General features: G+C 33.6%; 1 protein-coding gene across 1 annotated transcript; it reads left to right on the top strand.

The window, feature by feature from the left end:
- The first annotated feature begins 738 nt into the window (after positions 1-738).
- LOC130624163 (rabankyrin-5-like) lies at positions 739-22,199 on the top strand. The gene is made up of 26 exons (XM_057439727.1): positions 739-769; positions 3,344-3,400; positions 3,511-3,706; positions 6,106-6,224; positions 7,483-7,618; positions 7,837-8,110; positions 8,282-8,553; positions 8,757-8,864; positions 8,943-9,011; positions 10,040-10,197; positions 10,439-10,604; positions 11,510-11,901; positions 12,017-12,112; positions 13,459-13,698; positions 14,354-14,612; positions 15,810-15,978; positions 16,463-16,599; positions 16,982-17,120; positions 17,320-17,520; positions 18,530-18,706; positions 19,443-19,590; positions 19,744-19,834; positions 19,956-20,080; positions 20,156-20,302; positions 21,194-21,284; positions 21,603-22,199. Exons 2-26 carry the CDS (start codon positions 3,397-3,399, stop codon positions 21,736-21,738), a joined length of 4,050 nt encoding a protein of 1,349 aa, XP_057295710.1. The 5' UTR covers positions 739-769; positions 3,344-3,396; the 3' UTR covers positions 21,739-22,199.
- Positions 22,200-23,179: the final 980 nt, after the last annotated feature.

Raw genomic sequence — 23,179 nt, 5'->3', positions numbered from 1 at the left:
CGTAAGCTTAGCTTTTGCGCTGGAAGAAGCATTTTAAAGATATAACCTAAAAATCTTTACGATAATTCAGGAAAACTAACACTCCATCGCAGCTTAATTTGCGATCGGAGGAGGTAGACATCACACTTTTATAAGAGTTTATTAATGAGAAAACACGTTTTTTCGTGATAACTTTTCTTGTTGCGTTTTGTTTTTAATGAAAAGTACACATCAGTTGTATCTTATTATTATTAACGTTTCCTTAAAATTTGAAAGAAATTGATACGACGGAAGTTAAAAAACTGGAGAAAACACGCTTTTGTCTCTAACAAACTCTCATAAAAACACGATTTTGACCTCCTTTTTTCCAATATTGTAAAACGAGGGAGAGCCGTAGGAACGCATGTACAATTAAATTATCGTAAAGGTGTATTAGGGAAAAAAATATTAGGCCAAAGGACCTCAGTTTACTGTCAGCCGCCCGCATTTATATTTACTACCGCATAAATTTTTCATTATTTAAAAAATTTTCATTTTTGTCTTCACTTTCCCTCCAGAGAATGAAAATAGTAAGTAAAGTAAGTAAGTAAATAATTTATTCATCAATTGACAAAAAGTACATGATTTTATAGAAAAATGATTATATAAGTATTGTTGTAAATAAGTCTATTGAAAGGAGATCACCACAAAGCAAAATAGCTTAAATGAAAGTGGTTACCACCTAAGAAACAGGACATCACAAAAAAGGACAAAATACAAGACAGGACTGGGACTAATACAAAACACAAAGGTAGGAGTTTATGTAGATAAGTCTAGTCAAATAGGAATTTACCAAGAAAAATCAAAGTACAAGGCATGATGCAAAAAATATGGAGGCTGATACAGTTAAAAATATAATAAAATTTAGTAGCTCTTTAAGAAATGCTGAAATAGGATAGGTTTGATCTCAGAAGCAGATTTACTAAGAAGTCGAAAAGGAAAAGATTTTTGTACCTCATTCCACGATTTTAAAGAGGGAAATCTAATAGACTTTTTCCCAAATGATGTTGAAAAAACAAAAGGTAATTTTAAAAGCCCTTGTTGGTCAGCACAAGTGTGTTGATCATGAGAAAAGTTAATGGAAAAAGTATCTTTGATAGTGTCAGGAAGGCTATTATGAGCTAAGTTGTGCAGAAAAATGATATTTTGCATAGAGATCATGTCGGAAAACTTGATAAGTCCAAGATTGGAGTAGGGTGAACTGAGTGGTGTGTAGGGCGTTCAAAAAGAAATGAGTCGGATAGCATGATTTTGGAGAATCTCAATACGATGTGTAAGATTTTTGACTCCAAACTTGTGAACAGTATAAAATACGTGAATAAAAGATGGCATAGTAAATCAGCAGAAGTATATTTTTGGAGACAAGGTGACAGATTTTGGCTAGCTTTCTTTAGACAAATAATGGTATTATTAATTTGTGATTTCCAGTTTAGGTCATAGTCTAGAATGATTCCAAGATATTTGACTTGATCACTGGAATAGATTTTTGTACCATTAACATTTAATTTAAAGTTGAAATGAAGTGGCTTAAAAGGACTTTAAAAATAACATATTCGGTCTTTGTTTTGTTGAGAGAAATCTTATTGGCATTAAGCCAGTGACATAAGAGTTTAAGATCTATATTTAAATGCTTGGTGAGTTGTTTAGGCGATTTACCAATGTGCAGCAAAAAGGTGAACTAAAAAATAATTGATAGCAAAATGATCATTTATGTACACTAAAAATAAAAGTGGACCAAGTACAGACCCCTGTGGTACACCATGGTTGATAAATTTCTGAGAAGAGATAGAGTTATTGATACATACAAATTGTTTTCTATTTGTTAAAAAAGACCTAATTAAAGAAAGTGGGATGCCCCGAATACCATAGTGAGATAATTTTTTTAGTAAGATTGTAGTAATTGAAGTAATCACTCAAAGAATATCTTAATAAACCCCTCTGACATACTTCGCACATCACCACACCATCATCACTGAGGATTTCCAACAACAACTCGAATCACCGCGCATGTCGTCATGCTTTATTTCCTGACCCTCTGATTTTAAGTCGCCCCTGAACCACATTCTTTAACCCTGCATGAAAAAATTTCTGAACCGGTATAGTAAAACATTAATAATAAGATAAATAAAAAAATAATTAAATATTCAATATACATAAATGATGAACATATTCATCACAGTTCCACAAAGAAAGAAATGAAATATACTCAATGCATTGCGTTATTGCGTTATTTCAATTGATGTCGCAATTGATCGAAAGTGTTCTTTTTTTGAATGTTTTTAAATGTAATGTAATGTGTTAATTTAAATTTTGAAGGGCCTTTGTTCCAATGCGTGCCATACAAAGTTGTGTGATCAAGCGTTGCTTCATTTGGATATATGTCCCAGTCTCCAGAGGTTGTCTTTCAGCGCTGTAGTTCCAGTTCGTGCTCTGAGGGTTTCGGGTTCAAGCTAGTAGGAGGAGGGGCAAAGTAAGGAATAATGAGTTATGAAATTTTCCCGCATGGTACACCTGAGATACAGACGACAGTACAAAGGTACAAATTCCTTCGGCCTCAGCCTAGTTAACTAAAAGCTTCTTTAAAGAATATTAAATAGAGTTTCTCTTGTGCATAATTTTTCAAGCCTTAACTATTCCGATTTCCTGAGGGTGAAAAAAATTATCCTGGGTTTCTCTCCACCTCTCTCTTGTAGAAGGAACGAGCATTTATGTTGCATATTCTTGCAAATATAATTTTGTCTCATTAAAAAGATGCTAGCATCGGACCTTACAATCACGTTATATACTGAGAAACAAAATTGTAAAAACGTCATTGGATCACCACAAATTTTATTTAGTCTGCGTAGCTACCGGTGCTGCCAAAAATACAGTACAGTTCAGATGTAAGCATACGCATACGCTCAACTTGCAAAAATAATTGCTTTCCTTCAAAAAACAATAGGATAGCGAGTTCCTTTCAAATTGCGCGAAAAAAATTACTTCGTGTTAAAAACAAAAGAAACATTGTTTAAAAACAATACTCTGCGGGAGAAAAATTTAACCCAAAGACCATTGAATTTTTTTTTTGTTAACAACGAAACTAATAATATATATGTCTAGTTGTTAGGCCGTAGAAAAATCCAAGGGTTTGCTCGTCCTTTTTATACAGCATTGCGTGCGTCTCGCTACTTGCGCAGCTAAGCTACCATTTTGCGTGACAGACAGACGTATACGGGCATTATAATATAGGTATATTAAAATAATCATAATGAATTACAACAATAACGAGTATCCTGATTCCTGCTAGAGTATTTTCAGATTGGTTTTCGTTTTTTTTTGTTTTTAGGTAAAAATGAACTAAATATAGAGAAAGTGTTTGCACAGAAGTTATTCACTAACATGGGTAAGGAAAATACATGTAAATGGGTCTGATAATGCTTGTGTTTGGTTTTTGAACCACGGAATTGATTTTGCAGTTTTCTGATTGGAAATGGTTTATAATTTATATTACAGGTGATTCAGAAGCAGCAAAACTTCAGAAGCATTTAAATTTACTGCGACAAGAGTATGTTAAGTTGCAGAATAAAAATTTGGAGTTAGAGCAAAAACTATCATTAGCTTCTGCTGCATCTGGGGATGTCAGTGAAGAATCTTTTATTTCTCAGTTAATGCATACTGCAAATGACCTTTATGACAAGGAGACATACAGGTATATTTTTTGACAAAATGTTAATCATGAATATATTTCCGTAAAGTGAAGCATAAATTAAAGTAATATTTTGAACAGCAAATAGCAGAGACAAATCAGGGTTCAAATTGGAAATATAAAGTCAGTTTGCAAATATTTGCTCACTTTTTTTCTGTGATCTAGGAGCATTGTAGGACTCTTGCTAGTGAACCCTTATCAATAGTTATTTTGTTTTAACAACCATTATAAATGTAGGTGATTCAAACCAATGATAAAACACAGGATTTTTAATTTTTACATTTTCTTTGTAGAATATTTGTAAATACAGCATTCTGAGTGGCAAATTTTGTAAAGTGTATGAACATTAAGCCCTGATGATATTCTAAGTTTAATGTTGGTGAAAACTTTATTAAGCACTCTTCACACACTGTTTCAGGCCTATCAATAAGAAAATAACACCAGAGCAATAAATCGCTCCCCCAAGGTTACAATACTTAAAACTGGGTGAGCAATCTGAATAAATATAATAAGATTGTAAACGCATATTTTATCACAAAGTCTATTTTATTTATTTTATTTATCTTTTTTTATATATTTTGGTTCTTTTTGACTGTAAATAATAAGAAAAAGAACATTGATTTCCATGTGAGTTGAATTGGTATTGCTCTCGTGAACAATCACGCTCCTAAATAAAACTGTAGCAAGTAATAATTCTTAGAAATCACATTACAGAAAGAAAAAACATCCGAGACTGCAAAATTTTTCTTTGAAATAAGGTGACGCGATGTATAGAATATTAAAGAAGAAAAAGATTTGCGTGCTCAAAAGTAAATCTGGAAAACTCATTGATCACTTTTTGAATGAACAGGTAATTGATCATTTTTTTGAATAAAAAGGTAAAAACAGTAAAACTTCTTTCAAAAGAAAAAGAAGCAGAAATAAATTTCTTTAGAGTACAGAATTGCGAGTAGCGTGGAGAGATGGCAACTGTAAAGGGAAATTGTTTGGCCTTAAAAACATTTTTAAATTATAACATGTCAGATGTAATTGGCTATAAAACCATTAAAAAAGATGCCGCAAAAGTTGTTAATTTTGTGTGGTGTAAGATCTGTGCCAAATTTAAAAAGGAGACAAAATTGTTCTACAATAAAAGGGACAGTAAAACCGCAATGCAGGCATATATCGAAGGAACAAGTTTTGTGACGAAGTATCAAGTATGCATTATTTTTTTATTGGTATGATTACGTTGGCAAAAAAATTGCCGACGTAACTTTGTTGTAAAATTTAAATGCCACGATCAAAAACGGTCGTTGCTATTATGAAGAACCTAAGGAAAAGGAACATTAAAGTCGACCCCTTTCCTTCATGCTGACATTCTTATTCTCATCTGGTGCATTACACTGAGACTCGAACGAAAGACAGAAGATTATTTGGAACCATGCCACAAGTCAGTCCGACCTTCATCGTCACAGAGAATACTGTGAGAAGAGTGCGCACACATGCAAGTTAAATATAACCAGAACATGGGAGAGGTTAGGTGTCCTGTAATTCAATACAGCTTTCGAACGAATGTTCTCGTGATGTGATACCAAAGAAAAAACATGTTGAATAAAGTTTAAAAAATCTTTTTAAAAGGGAAAAGAGAAATCAAATATGTTAAGTAATAATAATCAAAAATATTGTATATTTCTGTCTCCCACACGACACAACAGCCAATAAATCAGCCCTGCCCTCGGTTTAGTGAGAAGAGATGTTCTGCGAAGACTCAAACAATTGAGTTTCCTGTACAGTTTTCCTTCATGTTAAGTTGTGCCATTGACAAGCATTTTCGAAGCATGCCACTGGCAACTTCTGCGATATACAACCATAATGATGGCCTAAATTAATGAATAAATAATTCATTTTTAAACGCGCATGTTTTTCATTCAAATTCTGAACTTTAAGTCATTTTTTTCTTTGATTATTAGTATAGTAAATAATTACTTTATACAACAGACATTTCAGGTACGCATTATTAAAGTGACTAAGGTGTTTTTAATACTTGATTGAAAACGCTGCTCCATTGTTGCAGGAGCGTGCAGAGGTGCGTGGTGCGATCGCGCATCTCAAAAGACGAGGACTGCTTAGGCCAGTGATAAATCACGCACCAAAATCTCTGAAAACATTTTTTAGGATCGCGACGTACCACACACCTGTGTTTTTTTATATGATGCAGCCTGTTAATGGCTCAGCTAGTTTCTCATTTCTCAGAATTGGGCGATTCGTTGCGTGAGCAAGAGCAATGTTCTCCCCTTATTGATAGTCCAGCTGTTTTGCCACTAACCCTTCTATCTAACCAAACAGCACCATGCCATGAATTCTTCATTAAACTGGCTTTTGTTTTAATATTTATAAGGAAAGTATGATCTTTTCTCTTTTAGCGATATAACAGTTTGTTATTCTGGAAAGAGGGTAAGATCACACAAAGTAATACTTACGGCACGTAGTGACTACTGGTGTGATGGTGAGCTTGCTGATCTTAATGAGCTAGAATTGACAGGTGTGTTTTTAAATTCTCCCCTTTAAATGTGGAGATGTGAATTATCAGCAGAAAAGGGTGTGTAAAATTTTCATTTTGTGTAAAATAAATATTGTTATTGCATTATAGGCATATAATAACAAGTAATAAAAGTTGGCTTACATGCTGACATTTAAAGGCTATACTGACTGTACAATATAGGGTTCCGATGTCTCCTAAACTTGAAAATTCTAAAATTTCCTGATTTTTGTAAAACTTCTAAAAATTTCCTAAATTTTTAGGGAATATTCATTTGTCAAACCTTTTTTACAATTGTATTTCTTTTGTGGAATATAAGTCCAAAATTATTTATATTTTGCATCATATAATGTGGAAAGGAAATCTGATTAATGCAATTTTCATGTCCAAGTCATGTGACATCCTTGATTCTTGTGCTTTTAAGTCACACTTTCACTAATTTATTCCTTCAAATTCTTCAAGTATCCTTAATTAGTTGTAAAATGAGTGGGAACCCTGAATAAGGGACCATCAACAAATTCTGTCTTATGATATTGGCATGAATTAAATCATCTCCTGAAGAAAATAGAGATTTTATTAGCACATTTCAATACTTATGAAAAACACTGAGTTGGACGTGCTTCACATGCCAATGCCCAGTTTCAAAGCATGACTAAACAATTTACAACTTTAATAATTATATAAGCATATACTGTATTGAAGCATAAAGAATAGAGTAGCAATATCAGCATGGAACGTATGTTCCTATATAAAACAGGTGTGTCATGCAGAATAATGAACCTTTTTTTTTTAATTTGAGGTCAAAGGATTTATTTCTATAAGCGAAAACAATGAACAACAATAAACAATTTTCACAATCCTATACATTTATCTACGGAAATTCTAAACAGGAGTTTCATTTGGTTTAATCATTATCTCTGGCTGGTAATGTACTAAACTGTGGGTTGTCCTTAAAGGTTTTTGAGGGAAAGATCTCTGTTTGTTAACCAACTACTGTAAATTATTTTATTTCACAGTTGGTGAGATCTGGCAAATTAGGTTTAATTAATTAAGACCTTTATCTTTTATAAGTTTTTTTTTGGTAGATAATTTTTAATAATCAATGATAGATTTTTGTCATGTGATATTTTCTCATCTGGGGAAAGGTTTTGCTGATGCCGTATAACAAAAAATATAGCTAATAAACATACTTAAACATTTGCCCAATGTCCAAAATACGGAACTACTGTGATGATATGGTCAAACCTTTCAATGTCTTTAGATGTAAGTGTTGAAGTTGGCAATACCTTAATTAAGTGGGTGTACACGGACAAAGCTGACATTCGTAATGATGAAAGTTTTATTATGGAGTTGGTAAGAGCTGCAAACAGATACAAGCTCAGAGCTTTAAGAGGAAGGTTAGTTAGGGTGATAGTTACATTGAAAAATACTGAGGAGAATTTCTTTTTTCTGCATGAAACATGGCAAAAGTTGAGTTAAATTAGGTATCTATGAATTTCATGCCTTTGATATGCACTTACTTTTTACATATTGAAAAAAACGTTTTCTGCCACTGTGGTTTAAAATAAAATATTTTGGAAAGTCCCTTTGAGTGTAACAATTTTTTTGCATGTAGATGTGAACGTATTCTCATGTCATCTGTATCCGTTACGAACTGCATCCGTTTCTACCAAACAGCAGAAGATATTGGGGCCGATGCACTGAAAAAATATTGTGCAGAAATAATCGCAAATCACTGGGATGACCTGCAGACAGAAGATTTTGTTGGAATGAGTGCACCATTGTTATATGATATGTTTAAAGCGAAATCAAGTTATCCGTTACATTTTGCCATTCGACACCATCGCGAAGACGTGGTGTTTCTTTATCTGATTGAGTTTAATTTACAGGTGAGGAAGGTATTACTTCTAACAACAAAGACAACAGCACCTTTAAATTCAATGTAAACCGTTAGGGCTAAAACTTCTGAATTCAGCCAAAGGTGTTCTGTGATAATTGTTTAGGCATATTTAAAATGCCTGTTTAAAAACTATATGTGTTTAAAATTGTCTATATTCCAGCTTCCAGGTAAACTTGATGAAGTGGAGCCGCAAACTGGACTTTTACCATTAGAAATTGCTTTGAATGAGAGACAAGAAAGTATTGCTGAAACATTAGTACAACACAAGTGTGACCTTAATGCACCTGACTCAGATGGACGCACATTACTTCACAAATCTATTGACGTGGGAGATGATTATGCAGCTATGTTTTTAATCAAGCATAATGCTGATGTGAAGGCAGTTACAAGCAAGCAAAATGAAACATCTCTACATTTAGCAGCGAAATACCAGTAAGTATAAGTTGCTGGAGATAAATTTGATAACCATCATACAGTGTTAAATCGAAACTTCCTATCAAGTTTGCTTCTAACTTCACTGTGTATATTTTGTAGAAAATAAGAAACTTCCAATCAGTGATTTAATTTTGTGCAATAATGTAAAATTCCCAAAAACCACAACAAAGGTCTGAATAATACAACACATATATTTTTAGACCACTTTCTGTATCTTCAAAAAATGCAGCTGGTGATGGAATGACCATTGTGTCAAGACTATTGTTGGATCATGGTGTAAATATTAATGCAGTTGATGTTAATGGAAGGTGTGTTAAAATTTAATTAAAAATTATATATTGCAGGTTTTTTTTTATTTGTATTATTAATTATTTATTTTGTTTTAGAACTGCCATTCATTGTGCAGTAGCTGCTCAAAATGAGGATGTGTTTACAGTATTGTTGGCTGAAAAAAGGTAACTAACTAACTAACTAGGTGGTACAGCATGACATACTGGGTACATACCTTAAATAAACAAAGGTATAAAAATATGTATGCACTTCAGGTGGAGTTGCTTCAGACTAAAAGCATGTATATCTGCACTTTTATTATGTATATTACCATTTTTTCGCCTTTTTGATATTTTAAAATCGTCTACATTAATTCTGTTAAAAGAAGTCTTTAATAGAAAGAGATAAAATTCTTTCACTTATTGTAAATGTTGAGTGAGAGGTATATGCAAATGTTCAAGGTACAAACTTCCTTATAAAAAAATCTGGTTATTTACTTTTCAGATTGTTTAAATTTAAACTTTTTAAAGTCAGAAGGGGAATTTTAGTGAATATGTGCCTTGGTAAGCAAGCGATAGTGTTAGGGCAAAAGTGTACAGGTGCATACAGGGGGGAAGGTGGGGTTAGAAAATTGAACAATTTGGTGCGTGCATACATTACGGATGCTCTGTAAAAAAGTAAAGTAAAATAAATATTTTTTTCACTGTAAATAAATATTTTTTTCACAGGATTTTAGCTTTTATTAAGCCAAGTTCACATGGATGACAAAATGCTTTTAAAATATCTTCATCTTTTTAGAATCAGTTTGTTCACATGGGAAGAAATTATGTTTTAAAATGTTAAAACTAAACGTTAATTTGTTGAATTTATATTTTAGAAGAATTAAATATTTTTTCATTTTGCACCATTTTTTTAACTTCAAAATGCGTTAAAAATAAATAACAATGTTTCCAATGTTGAAACCGAAACTAACATAAAAAAACAATAGAACAGGTGGCATTTTTAGCTTAAAATATGTTTTAAAAGTTAAACTGATTTAATCAAAACATATTTTAAACTTAAAAAAACATGTTTATATGAAAAAAAACTGGTTTGAAGAGATTAAATAGCCCTTAAAACGTTTCTGTTATCCACATGAACCCAGCGTTGTATTGCCCTACAGACAAATCTGATTATAAATACTGTTTGCTTTGCACTTTCTAAAATTTTTTAGTCTTGATCTTGAGGTGAGAGATAACAATGGTCACGTTGTATTATGGTTTGCTATTTTATCAAGTAAAAAAGATCTTAGAGAAGACACAACTGATAGTAGTTTTGCTGCTAGACTGGTTAAGCGAGGCAGTAGTAGTGATGCTGTTAATCATCTAACAGGTAGATTCATATTTTACAATGTTTCTGCAAAGTCTGAAAAACTATGAAAAGACAATTGAGAAAATATATAAATTTAAGAAAAGTTTTTAGTCTGTAGATGAAGTAAAGTAAAGTTTCCTCTATGTTACAAATCAGTTGTAATGCAACATATAGTGTTGCGTGTAGGAAAATGTAAATATCAATGAATTGTTAATTCAAATTAAATTCATGGGTGTTCACATAATACATTTAATCTTTGCAGGAGATTCACTTCTGCACATGTCAGCAGCTTCTAAAAATGAATCAGCAGGATTGTTTTTGATTGATCATGGAGCACAAGTTAACCACACAAATAACAATGGGGAATCTCCACTTCACATAGCATCAAAGAATGGACTTGTACAACTTGTTGATAAACTTTTAAAAAGGTATATAGTAGATCTTGTTAAATTTACCAGGGAACCAACACATTTAAATCACTCAAGACAGTTTAACTTGTGACAAAACTATACAAGTTATTTACTTGTTTGACTGATAAAATACTAATTGTAAGGCCCTTTGAATGATATATTTAATGCACAGCCTGCAAATACACACGACCAACTGGGGAAAATTTCCGCGATTTCAAAGGAAAACTTCAAATTATTACGTAAGATAATACATAGGAAGCATTTAGCAAGCAAAATACACATAAACTAATCCAATTGACCCGTAATGGACGAGAGCAAAAACATGTTCTCAAAAGTAGATGGCTTCATAGCAAAATTGCTAACATCAGCAAACTTTTATCCCCACTAATCAATTCCTTTTGTGCTGTACTATATTTCTGCCAAGTCTCATCAACTTAGCCTAAGCCAATCAAAAGTTATTTAGAGTGGTTGAATCTGAAGCGGCATCCCACATGCTATAATAGTGGCCGTAAATCCAAAATAAGAATTTTATCACGGTGGTTTGAAAGTTAATGAAATCGTATTCTTACATTAAAAAATTCAGGATAAATGTCAGTTAAAAGCCATTTCACAGTTAAGTGCAAAGTTTAATTAAAGACTTGTTTCTTAAGACTCCTGGATGTGCACATTGCTGCAACTTCATGTTTGTTTCCTACACCAGTACAGCAGCCAGTGTGCAATTTTAACCCCCATAAAATTTAATTTTTCAAGATAGAACGCCTGCTCTAGCCATTGCAAGCCTACCTAAATTCTTATGAAAAGGCCTACAGTCCAAAAAACTCGTTCCCGCTTGTGTTAGGTCTGTATTCCATTACACCTTGGCTAACTATAGGCATAACTATAGTGCTGTACTGAATTCTAGCAATTTCCAAATTTTGTTTCAGTGGATGCAACCCTAACATTCAAACTATTGAAACTGAAATCTTGAAAACACAAACATCTGCAAGACAACTCGAATTTTCAAAGAAGTGTAAAGAAGCTAAACATAGAATTATAATGTTAGAAAAATCAAAGGCAATGAAAAGATGTAGAGAGCTAAAAGAAGCTAGAGAAATGGAAGAAAATAAGAAGAGAACAGTGAGCCAGCAGAAACCAGTGAAAAAACAACCAAAAGAGGAAGAAAGTAATCCATTTCTTGATGAAAATAACGCGTATATTGATGTTTCGAATCCATTTAACAGTAACTCCAGATCCAATTCTGTCAATAGTGCATCTTTGAATCCCTTTTCAAATCCTGCTGAGGATGAACCTGAAATGAATCCATTTTTAGAAGAAGGTGAGATGGTTTTAAGATATGACTTTAGTTATATCTTTATTTGAAATGTCTTACTTATTTTATTAAGTTGCATAATGTTTTTCTCCTACAACGATTTTTTTTTTAAAATTGGAAGGTACATCCTTTTTTGACGAAATGCAAGCTGCTAGTTCTGCTGCTATGGCATTAACATCAAACATATATGACAATCAAGAAATTATAAAGACAAACGGTAGGTGTATTTCTATTTTTTGCTAGTGAAGAGCCTAGGTGGTCTTGTAAAATTGGCAGTCAATCTGGTTCATGTTATGTTTATGTTCGTTAAAAGGGATTTTTTTCATTTTGTAGTTGTTTCAGTAAAAAATCTAGGTACCTGGTGCTGTACAATGCAAAAAAAAAAAAAAGAAAATGTGTTTTTAGACCAAAATATATGAGAATTTTTAAAAAAACTTTCCCGTATTGTTCAAGAGGAAACTTGTTTTATAATGTTTCAAAAGATCTAAGATACATTTATGATTAGCTATAAATAAAATGAAAACTAATAACATAGATCACTTTCATCACCATTAAAATATTGTCCTTGTCACCCTAATATTCTAGATACAAGAATGACATTCACTTATTTGAACTGTAAATAAAAGCCATGCAACAGAATTTAGCTATCTGCAACAAAGAAACTATTTAAACGAAATTATATAACACGATAGGTTTTATGTATTAAAGACCTGATTTCAAAAGCAGACCACGGAGTATAACAAGAGCAGATTTTAAAAGTCGTTCTCTAAAGAGGTTGTTATTAGTTGGCTACTTTAGTTAGTGTGACATGTGCAATCAATCACACAGCCATGTAATAATGTGAATTGAAAATTATTTAGCTATAAATGATGTAAAGCAATATGTTAAAAATACAGTTGGACCTCTATAAGATGGACATTTTTTTTCCAGTACAAATTTTTAAGGAATCTCCCAAGTGAACGCCACTATTAAGTGGTCGTTTTATAAGACAGAGACTTTTCTGCTTTGGCATGAACATTTGGTTTGAACTTAACATTCATAAAGCAGATATTGGTAGATATTTTTCTATGTATTGACTTCTCCTCCAACAATTTCTTACACTAGTCGTTGGCCTGTGGAAACATCCACGAGTTCGCCCGTCCTTTTTTACTGCATTACGTGCGTCTCGCTACTTATGGTACCATTGTGTAACAGACAGACGCATACAGGTATTATAATATAGACTAGTCGTTAGCCAGTGGAAAAATCCACGGGTTCGCCCATCGCAGCTAAGATAACATTTTGCGTGACAGACACACAGACGTATACGGGCATTATAATATAGATTTATAATAGTAGCCTTTTTTGTTTTATTCATTGAACCACTTTATCTTGGCCTGGCAAGCAATATTCCTGTTGTTAGACATTGAGAAGGGCTGTGGAGGGTCTGCAAAACACAAAACAAGATCTATATCAAATTTAAAATGGTTTTGATAAAACCCACTTTATGAAGGTTCTACTGTAGATTTTTTAGATCATATAAGTATTAACTCTTTTTTTTTCTTTTTTATGTCATTTTTTTAGGCGTAGCATCAAATGCTAACCAGAACATAACTACATTTAATGGTCGAATTGACGAAAAAGCTATCCGTTCTCCAACACAAGTTGAGAAGTTTGATTTTGATAACATGCATATTAGTAATCTAGATATTGAGGATGGTCTTCACCCTGATGTTATCACAGAATGTTGGAATCAGACACCAATGCATATGGCTGTCACAGAGAAACATAAAGCTGTTGTGAAGTGCTTTATTGACCAGTCGAGTAAGTATATTAATACTTAGGTACACAAGCTAAATGGATTGGAAAGCAAAGTGAATTTTAGTTGTCAGTACTTCAATTCATATTAAGTAGCTGGAACTTCTGGTTATTCTAAACAGTCCTATTTGTAATTTGAGTTGTGGAAGTGCAGGAATTTAAAAAATAAAGTTCTAAAGTACACCGGAAGTGAGATTGCTACCCAAAATACTAAAAAGTATTTCGGGTAGCAATAAAACACTTGGCCAGTAATTTGCAACTGGGCGTATTGCCATAGCAGGTGTCTAGTAATGTCCAAATCATTAGCTGTACTTTCCACAATGTCTGTATTATGTAAAATTCCACTTCGCTGTTACATTCTCATTTACCTGCAGTTACGATCTTTGAAATCTCACTCCTTTCTCACTAATTTTTGTATGGTGTGTTAAAAAAGAGAAATCCAGGCTAAACCCTTACCGTGACTGCTATTACGACTGAAAAAAAGCTAGTTCTAAATTTATAGTAAGAATCTTTCAAAAAATGAACCGAACTTAAAGTACTTCATGAGTTAGATATATGTTAGTTGTTTAGTTGTGATTATGTGGAAATAATAGGCCAGCTACCTGGTAAGAAATATGTGTTGTTAAACCTGTAAGATATGGATGATGACTTTTCTTGTTAGATAATGCCTCACGTGGTGGAATGGGTGGAAGAATGTTAATATCACCGGATTTAAATCTGTGTGATAGTGCTGATCAAACCATATTGTGGATAGCTTTGTTGACGAAGCAATATGAAGTTGCAAAGATGCTGATTGATGCTGACGCCAACATAAATGCTGTGACACAAGATCAACAAACTCTTCTACATAAAGCTATCTCAAGAAGAGATCTTGAATCTTGTGTATTTCTTCTGGAAAATGGTGCAGATATTGACCAACGGTGAGTGGTTTTTAGAGTCACTTAAAAATTGTTTACACCACAAGTCGTTTAGAAAAACATATATAAAAATACTTTATTGCGAAGCCATTTTTTTTAAAAAAATAGTAAAAGTTGTACTATTAAACAAAAATACACAAAACTAGAAGAAATTAAAAGGTTTTGTTAACTCCTGTTAACTTGATATCACCTTTTCTTGATTAGTAATGCGTTTTCGTGATACCCATCAAAGTTCACACCAAAGAATAATGTTACTGATACTCAAGTAACCTGTATTTTCCATTTTAAGTTTCTAAATCTCTTGTTTTTTTCGAAAATACAACCACATTGGCACCATACTAGAGTGTATATTTTTTTCTTGAAAATAACCTCTACCTTGAAATAAGGGAGAATAAAAAAAATGACAGTCACCTGAGATAACAGATACACCTGTATTACAATATGGTTTCAACCTCCCTAAAATTTAGGTTTAGAGGGGGGTCTCTTCACTTTATAGGGGAAGAGGGGGGGGCGGCTGCTCTTCAGGAAAAAAGGAGGCAAATTTTTAGGATAGGGGGTGAATAAGGGGGCTGAGTCAGTAGGTTTTTTTGCCAAAAAGTTTAGATTATGAAAAAAAATATTTCTTCATATTTCCTAAAATGTCTTCTATATTAAAAAGGTTATAAATTACATTTTGGAAAATTCTGAAGAAAAGAATAACCTAAGTTATAACATTGGCATTGATATAGATATAGAATCAATCAAGTAAATTATTATATTGAAGAAGAACTACTTTGTTCATCACTAACACACTGCCAAGCAGTGAGCGGGTTCGATCCGCGGTCCCCAGAAGTGGGAGCCGCAGACGAACCCACTACACTACGTGCGGAAATATGTTAGTGATGAACTCAGATAGTTTATCCGGATGGTGTGTATACATATAAGTGAATATTTATCATAGTACATCCGTATTTCATTCTCAACAGAGTAAATTATTTTTAAATCGTTAAGTTGCATTGAGTAAAATTTTTTAAGAAATAATTGCAGAATACAAACCTAGTTATGCTGATGAGTTGACCATTAGAGATAATGTTGTATGCCTTACCATAAGCAAAACAGCACTTGAATTTTAAGAAAGGAAGGGTAGAGAATGGGGTAGGGGTAGGGTGAACCTCCCCCCTTAAACCAAGTGTATATGTTGCATTGTCTATTTTTTGTTAGGAATAAAGAAGATATGTCTGCATTACAGATGGCCATCCACCTTCATTTGCTAGAAGCTGTAGAAGCTTTGTGTAAGCGTGGTGTAAATGTAAACAGTAGTGATGCACGTGGTAATACGCCATTATTGATTGCGCTAAAAAGTAAACAAACCGATATCGCTATGTCATTGGTGAGTAGTTAATAACAATGTTGCTGTATTGTGTGATAATAAAGTTTTTTGAAGTTGGTGTACTTGATATTCTTGTTGTTTTTCGCTGAGATTTCTCATTATGAGTATATCATCACCAAACTTGGAATAAAAAATACAACTTAATATAATGACTATGAACCTGAATGTGCGACTACAAGTTTCAAATTATTCATAAATATATTTTTTATGTATCTAAATCATAATCTATTCAAAATACATATTATGCTATTGTAAATTTCAAAACATTCAATTTGTGAATTCAATTTGTTTAGTTGTTATTCGATAATTTTGTAATAAAATAGAAGAATATAAACAGTCATACATACTAAAAAACAGTACCCCCCTCCCCCTCCCCCCATCCCTACCACCCAAAGTAAATGCTGTTCCGATGACACTGTATTGTCTTATACCCCACTCCTCCCAGCCAAAAGTATACGTTTTTCCAACGATACTTTATTATTAGGTGAAGTACGGTGCCGACACTACAGCTTGGAACATTGGCGTAAACAATTGCTTATGGTCCTTGTTACACCGTGCTATTTATGAGAACGACGAAGAGACTGCATGTTTTCTCATCAGAAACGGTTGTGATGTGAACAGGTAAGGTCCAAGATTGCGGGACATTAAGAAATACACTCGAAAAATCTCAAGTAGGCAATTTCCTTTTTTGAATTAATTGAAGGTAACTAGAGCGTTAAAAGATTCAGTGGACTATGACATCTACCAGATTAGGAGACTATTATATGCATACAATTGGTAGAAGGCATTCCATTTGGGTCTACCTCGCTGTTGTAGCTGTTTTTGTCAGTATATATATATCCTAGAGCTGACTTTGTTATGCTTGTGAACCAATATATAGTACAAATCTATCTTTGTGGCTAAACGAATGTGCGAGAATGATCATTAGTTTTTAATTTTTTCACAGCCGTATGATGCAGGAATACAAAGTATATCTTGTCACATTTTTTATTTTTTAATGTAGTGCGCGCAAACCGGGCACTGGAGATCAGGGTGGTGCAGAAGCTTGGGACGGTCTTACACCACTTCACCTCTCGTGCGCAGCAGGTCAGGATCAAGTGGTACAATGTCTGGTAGAGAGATCAGCTGACGTGAATGCACAGGTGCGGTGATTAAATTCTGAGATGAAGTCTAACAACGTGTTACTGAAACCTAATTTCTATGATTTTGTCTACTGCTGACTGTTATAAATTCCTGAATAATATTCTGTTACTTATCCTTTGATGATAAAAACATAAAATGCAAATATTGTGTTTAGTAAATGTTTCTCTTATATGCATATATATTTTTTCTTTCGTGTAGGATTCAGAAGGCCGCTCTCCGATCCATATTGCAATTACTACCAAGAATCCTATTATTACGCATATTCTATTAAGCCATCCAGAAGTGAATTTCTCGTTGAAAGATCGCCTCGGCCAAACACCTTTCGTCGTGGCGATGAACTGTCGAGATAATGAAGCGTCTGCAGCGATACTTGCAAGAGAACCGTCTGCAGCAGAACAGGTAACCAAGACGAATTTTACATGATGTTAGATGCTAGTGATATTGGTGCGATTTCTAAAAGAAAAATTGGGGTGGAAATAGAAAAGTAAAGTCGGTTCGCAAAAATTTCGACACTCTGTAACGAAGTAAACCACCATATAGATGCGGCCTGTGAAACACCTTAGACCAATTACTATCGCTGTTCTTCGTTTTTACGTTTTTAAAACGAGTTCTAAAAAAGCATTTTTTTATCGCCACTTTTCATTCCTAAACTTTAGAAACGCAATCTAAAAAAGCATTTCCATTGTCTTCCTTCGTTCTTAAACTTAAAATGCGATCTAAAAAAGCGGTTCTATCGCCGTTCTTCGTTCTTAAACTTTTAAAATGCGATCTAAAAAATCATTTCTATCGCCACTTAAAAATATTCGATTCGCAATTTTATCATTTTCTTCGCAAAGTGATTCGCAAAAATGGCATTTCGATTCGCAAATTGCGAATTGCGAACTACTAATTCGAACCCTGAATAAATTCGCATTTCCTATTTTCGAATTACTGTCACGAAGGGTTGATAGATTGATAGAATATTACGTTTGCCGAAGACTTATGAACTTTGTTACACCCAATTGATGTATTGAAGAACATTGTAGTTTTTTGAAAAATCTTTCACGCCTTAGTGCTTTGGTTCCGATGTAAGAAAGTACGCATCTTAGGTAGTAATATTGTTATAACGAACTAGTCGTTAGCCTATGGAATTATCCATAGGTTTGCCCGTCGTTCTGATCCTGAACAACGCTATTTCATGCACAGCCCAAAGTAGAGATTTAGCTACCATTTTGAATAAAGTGCAGGTATTAATATAACAGACTAGTTATTAGACTAGTAAAATTGTCGCTTTTGCTATTTCAGCATCGGTCGGTGTTACAGACAAGCAATGGATGTTATTAATACAGAGATAAAACATGTTCCGTTGAAGATTTGATCCTGGTTAATAACAAGACTCAACTGTTGTCTCTTTAATTCTCTTTTCTAGTTCGACAACAAAGGTCGCAATTATCTCCATATGGCTGTGTCAAATAATGACGTCGATAGTGTGTTGTTTCTAATCAGTATTGAAGTAAATGTGAATTCAAGAATACAAGACGGTTCACATAGAACACCTTTACATCTTGCTGTGCCAACTGGAAGTGAAATCATTGTCAGACATCTTGTAAGTGATTGGTTCTTTTTATGTTAGCGTTCAAAACATTTTTAAACATGTTTGGTTATATATATATATATATATATTATATATCTACTGCCCTTTGCCGTGTGATATATAATCTTAAAGTGAATTTATATAGAGGAGAATTTAAACTTCTATTGATTTTAAACTTTTTTTTTCTTTTTATCCCGTCTCAACGTACACTTTTTTTCTGTCATGGAATGTTCTTGATAGGTTTTATCAATTTATTATTTACAAAAAAACAATTTTTGAATTTTGGCATTTTAAGCATTCGAAAGTCTTAAACAAGAAAGGTTGTTCAGGAGATCACTCCTGATCGGGAATCACTAACATATATCGCTTTTTTTATCGGCAAAAAATATTTCGCGCATTGTTAACACGAAATCAGCCTACGTGGCAGACAATATGGGTATTAATATAAGAGTTGGAACTACCCAAGCCAATTTTTCGGTGAATAATCTTAGTCGATTTCAGCAGGAAGGCAATTCCACTAAGAAATATTCAAGTCGTCCAAACAACGAGGATTATGCTTGTTGTTGCAATCCGACTAATTAATTTTCAAGTTACCGGAAATCTCTATTTAAATAACCCGATTTCTCTATTCAAGTACCCAAGTTCTCTATTCAAGTAATCCAAATTATCTATTTAAGTAATCCGAATTATTTATTCAAGTAATCCGTATTCTTCATTCAAGTAACCCGGATTCATTTACTGTGTTTAGATTTTAGCTGGCGCTGATGTCAATGGCATGGATAAAAATCGTCAATGCCCTGTGCAAATTGCTGCAATTGAAGATAAGGCCGCTATTCTTGAAGTCTTGCTTCAAAACAATGCTAACCCAGACTTGGTTGATAGCAATTTAAATAACGGTAAGTCTCTACTAGTTGTCTAACCAATATTCACGTAGCTCTTCACTGATTTTGTAGACATTACAGTTCACTGGAATTTAAATCTATGGACCTCGCTATATATACCTTCTAAGTTTTCGACACTACAAATCAGTTTATATTTTGTTCTTTTAGCGCTTCATTTAAGTTGCCAATATGGTAACATTGCCACCGTGCGAGTGCTTTTAACAGAATCAAATATTAACGCTGAAGCGTACAACGCCAAGTAAGAAAATAATGACCATTTTTTGCCGTTCTTGTTCTTAATTTCACTTTCGTATAATTCAACTTTATTTTTATTTTTATTTATTATTATTTTTATTAATTTTTAACACTGTATATTAAAGAGGACAAAACCCCTTGCATGTGTTGGCATCCTACAGTCGCGAAAACGCTGCCGCCATTTTTGATTTATTTCGACAAACAATGCCGAATTATCCGTTTGACGCCCTGGACATGGACGAAAACACTGGTAATCCTATTTTATAGTAATTTCTGTGTGATTAACTTGGATGTTTTTATTGATTTCTTTCACACTTTTTTTCAGCTCTCTTCTTGGCGTATACAAATGGCGCAGTTGGATTGTGCTGTGCTTTGTTGAAGGCTGGGGCGAGGTTGGGTACAATGAACAAACATGGCGTCTCTGTTTTTAATGCGCCCGTAGCAACAAAAAAGTTGCTGTTTAGATTGTTAGGTAGGTTGTATATAATGTTAATTAGTTGTTTAATCGAATGGATAAATAATCCAATGTTAATCCTTGTTCCCTCTGTGTGGTAGGGGATAGCAGAAGTTGCTTACTAAATTTAACCCTATTTCTACAGGGCTATATCCTGCGGGTAGAGTAGGATTTAACCACCTTAAATAAGAGTAATTTTTATAAGAGACTTAACATCATATACGAGGTAGAATACGCCTTTTTTTTCAGTAACACCTTCAGGTAGGTAGTGATTGAAACGCAACTTCAGGAATCAAAAGTTGTGCTGGGCCATGTTTTGTTTTTGATTTAAAGCGCGCTCATATCATTGTCACTTCAAAACCGAGAAGAGCTTTGTTTTCCGAATTTCCCGAAATATTTCGTTTTGTTTCTAACTTGGAACAGAGAATTAGAGCTAGTTAGCTTTAGCAAGAATAGCTCAATTTTGTCCTCTAACCTTTTTTGACTCCACACAGGTCTATAATGGATAAAATAGACAAACTACAATGAAACACTTTTAAAAAAATTGCTAAATAATACACCATTATCCGCTCTTGCCAATGCTGGGTTCATGCAGTGAATATTATGCAAACCAAAGCGACATCATGCTGGCATCCTGATGTTTAATTGTGATTTCGTGCCAATTATGAAAGAATTTTTCAGCACAATTTAAAAAAAAAATATTTTCTGTGTGCAACCTTGTTTCCGGTGCCTTTTGCCTCTTCTCTGGAATTAGGGTAGCAAAATTGATATAAAAAGTCACCTGAGGTTGTCTCCTGTGTGGTGTAAGTGTTGAAACCGCCCAGCTTTTCTTGTATTTTAATTTTAAGAAAGAATTGTTAATTTCTTTTAAAACTGATTGGTAAGAAGAAAATTGTTGTTTCGTTTTAGATTTATTGAATTCTGAGCCAGCTTGGTCTGATGGTCCAAATTGTCATGAATGTGGACAAAAATTTAACGTTACTACACGAAAACATCACTGGTAAGTAGAAAGAATTTTGTGGAATTTTAAGTTAAATTATCAGACACCATATTCACCCATCTTATTTTATTAAAAGTTTTACCTCCCTTTTTTTGTGAAAATTACTTTCTAATTAATTTTTGTATGTGCGGAAGTCCCTGAATAAAGTATTCACGCTATGAATGATCGGCAATGTAAAAGCTCCTTTACATTAACGCCCACTTATAAAACGCCCCTGATTTATTTTACCATATTATCTATTAAAATTTACTACCGTGTTATTATTGCGTTTAAGGTTTTAAAGATGGTAGCTGAATTGTTTCTCTTTCTTTTTTTTAGTCGCCACTGCGGACGTTTGTTATGTTCAAAATGTTCTCAGCAACAGATGCCAATCCTGAAATACGAACTTTCAAAACCAGTCCGCGTGTGTGGGGTTTGTTTTGATTTTCTAACGTCTGGTGTGCAGGGACAGTGAAAATGGTGGAGGTACAATACCAATCTGAAAAAGATAAAAAGTCGTTCAGAATACCATGGTGCGATTTTTACAATCTATTTCTCTCCTAACAAGAATTCGACCAAATTTCTTTCTTTAGACTAATTTAACGATCTTTTTTCCCCATGGTGCAACCGGACATATTCTCTTCAAAACCAAATCAACCAGACATATTCTCTTCGAAAAATCAGCCGGACATATTCTTCACAAAGCCAATTTCACCACACATGTCATAAAAAACTAAATTAACCGGACGCTTTTCCATTAAAACTAAGCGTACCGGATTCTGTTTAAAACTATTTAACCGGGGATATACTCCCTAAAACCAATTCCATTAAATTTATTTGTTATGTAGCGAATATTGTTTTTGTAAGAATCATCCTGTACATTAATAACTGATTTTTATAAATTTTATTTTGCCAAGAAACACCTGTGTTAATTTCTGTGTTGCGTTTTAACTTAACTGATAAATACGACTGCCTAAAATCTGTGGACGAACTTACTATGTGAACATGACGTTCTAAATTTGACAGATTCATTGCAGCAGGGTTGCTACGGAGCTTGTTTTTTGTGCGTCACAAACAAGACCCTGCAGGTAACAAAAACTTGCATGTCGATGAAATGAAATTTGTACCACTGTTTCGTTTTTGTTTGTTTGTTCATAACGACTACTTATATCCTCCCTGGTGAAGTCAACATCCTTTGATTTTTGTTTGTTTGTGTAAATATACGGATCGACGTGGAAGGTATAAAACAGATAAATCGGGTTAACTTTTATTTTGGCGTATTAAAAAAATGTGCAGTAACAGCGCTATTCAACAGCAACTCGAATTAATGATTGAACACCTTTGGTGTTTATTTTTCGGAAAGGGCGATTATTTGCAATGGGCGTTTGTTTTAAAAGGTGTATGGCGGTTAATCTGGTATTTCTTTCAAGATTTTACTGATCCATAAATCCATTATAATCTTTAAATTGAGCGCCATAAAAGGAAATGTAATGTGCGTATAATCCGCCAGTGAATATATATGAAAGACATTTAATTTGCCCAGTCATCTATATTATAATACCCGTATACGTCTGTCTGTCTGTCACGCAAAATGGTAGCTTAGCTGCGCAATAGCGAGAAGCACGCAATGCGGTATAAAACGGACGGGTGAACCCGTGGATTTTCCATGGGCTAACGACTAGTAAAGTTGTATTAACGTTGGTTTTGTAGGCAGGTATCAATTTAAAAAAAAAATACTACAATTTTTTTCTGAACATAGTTTCAGATGAACTCCTTTTGACAATATACATTGGGCGTTTACTTGGAAGTAGGCGTTATATTCGGTCATTTACGCCAAGACTTGTCTAAGGGGCATGTCTGTGTGTGCGCAAGAACAAAGTCGTGTTAAAGAACGCACGAAATATGCTTTCGCAGAG

The sequence above is a fragment of the Hydractinia symbiolongicarpus genome, chromosome 13 (assembly GCF_029227915.1).
Source record: "Hydractinia symbiolongicarpus strain clone_291-10 chromosome 13, HSymV2.1, whole genome shotgun sequence".
NCBI lineage: Eukaryota > Metazoa > Cnidaria > Hydrozoa > Anthoathecata > Hydractiniidae > Hydractinia > Hydractinia symbiolongicarpus.
The sequence above is the reverse complement of the archived record's forward strand: the minus strand, read 5'-3'. Positions and strand labels throughout refer to the sequence as shown.

Coding starts and splice junctions, on each gene's coding strand:
- LOC130624163 (XM_057439727.1), top strand. Junction 3,707..6,105: donor TATGACAAGGAGACATACAG/GTATATTTTTTG, acceptor TTTCTCTTTTAG/CGATATAACAGTTTGTTATT. Junction 13,699..14,353: donor GTGCTTTATTGACCAGTCGA/GTAAGTATATTA, acceptor TTTTCTTGTTAG/ATAATGCCTCACGTGGTGGA.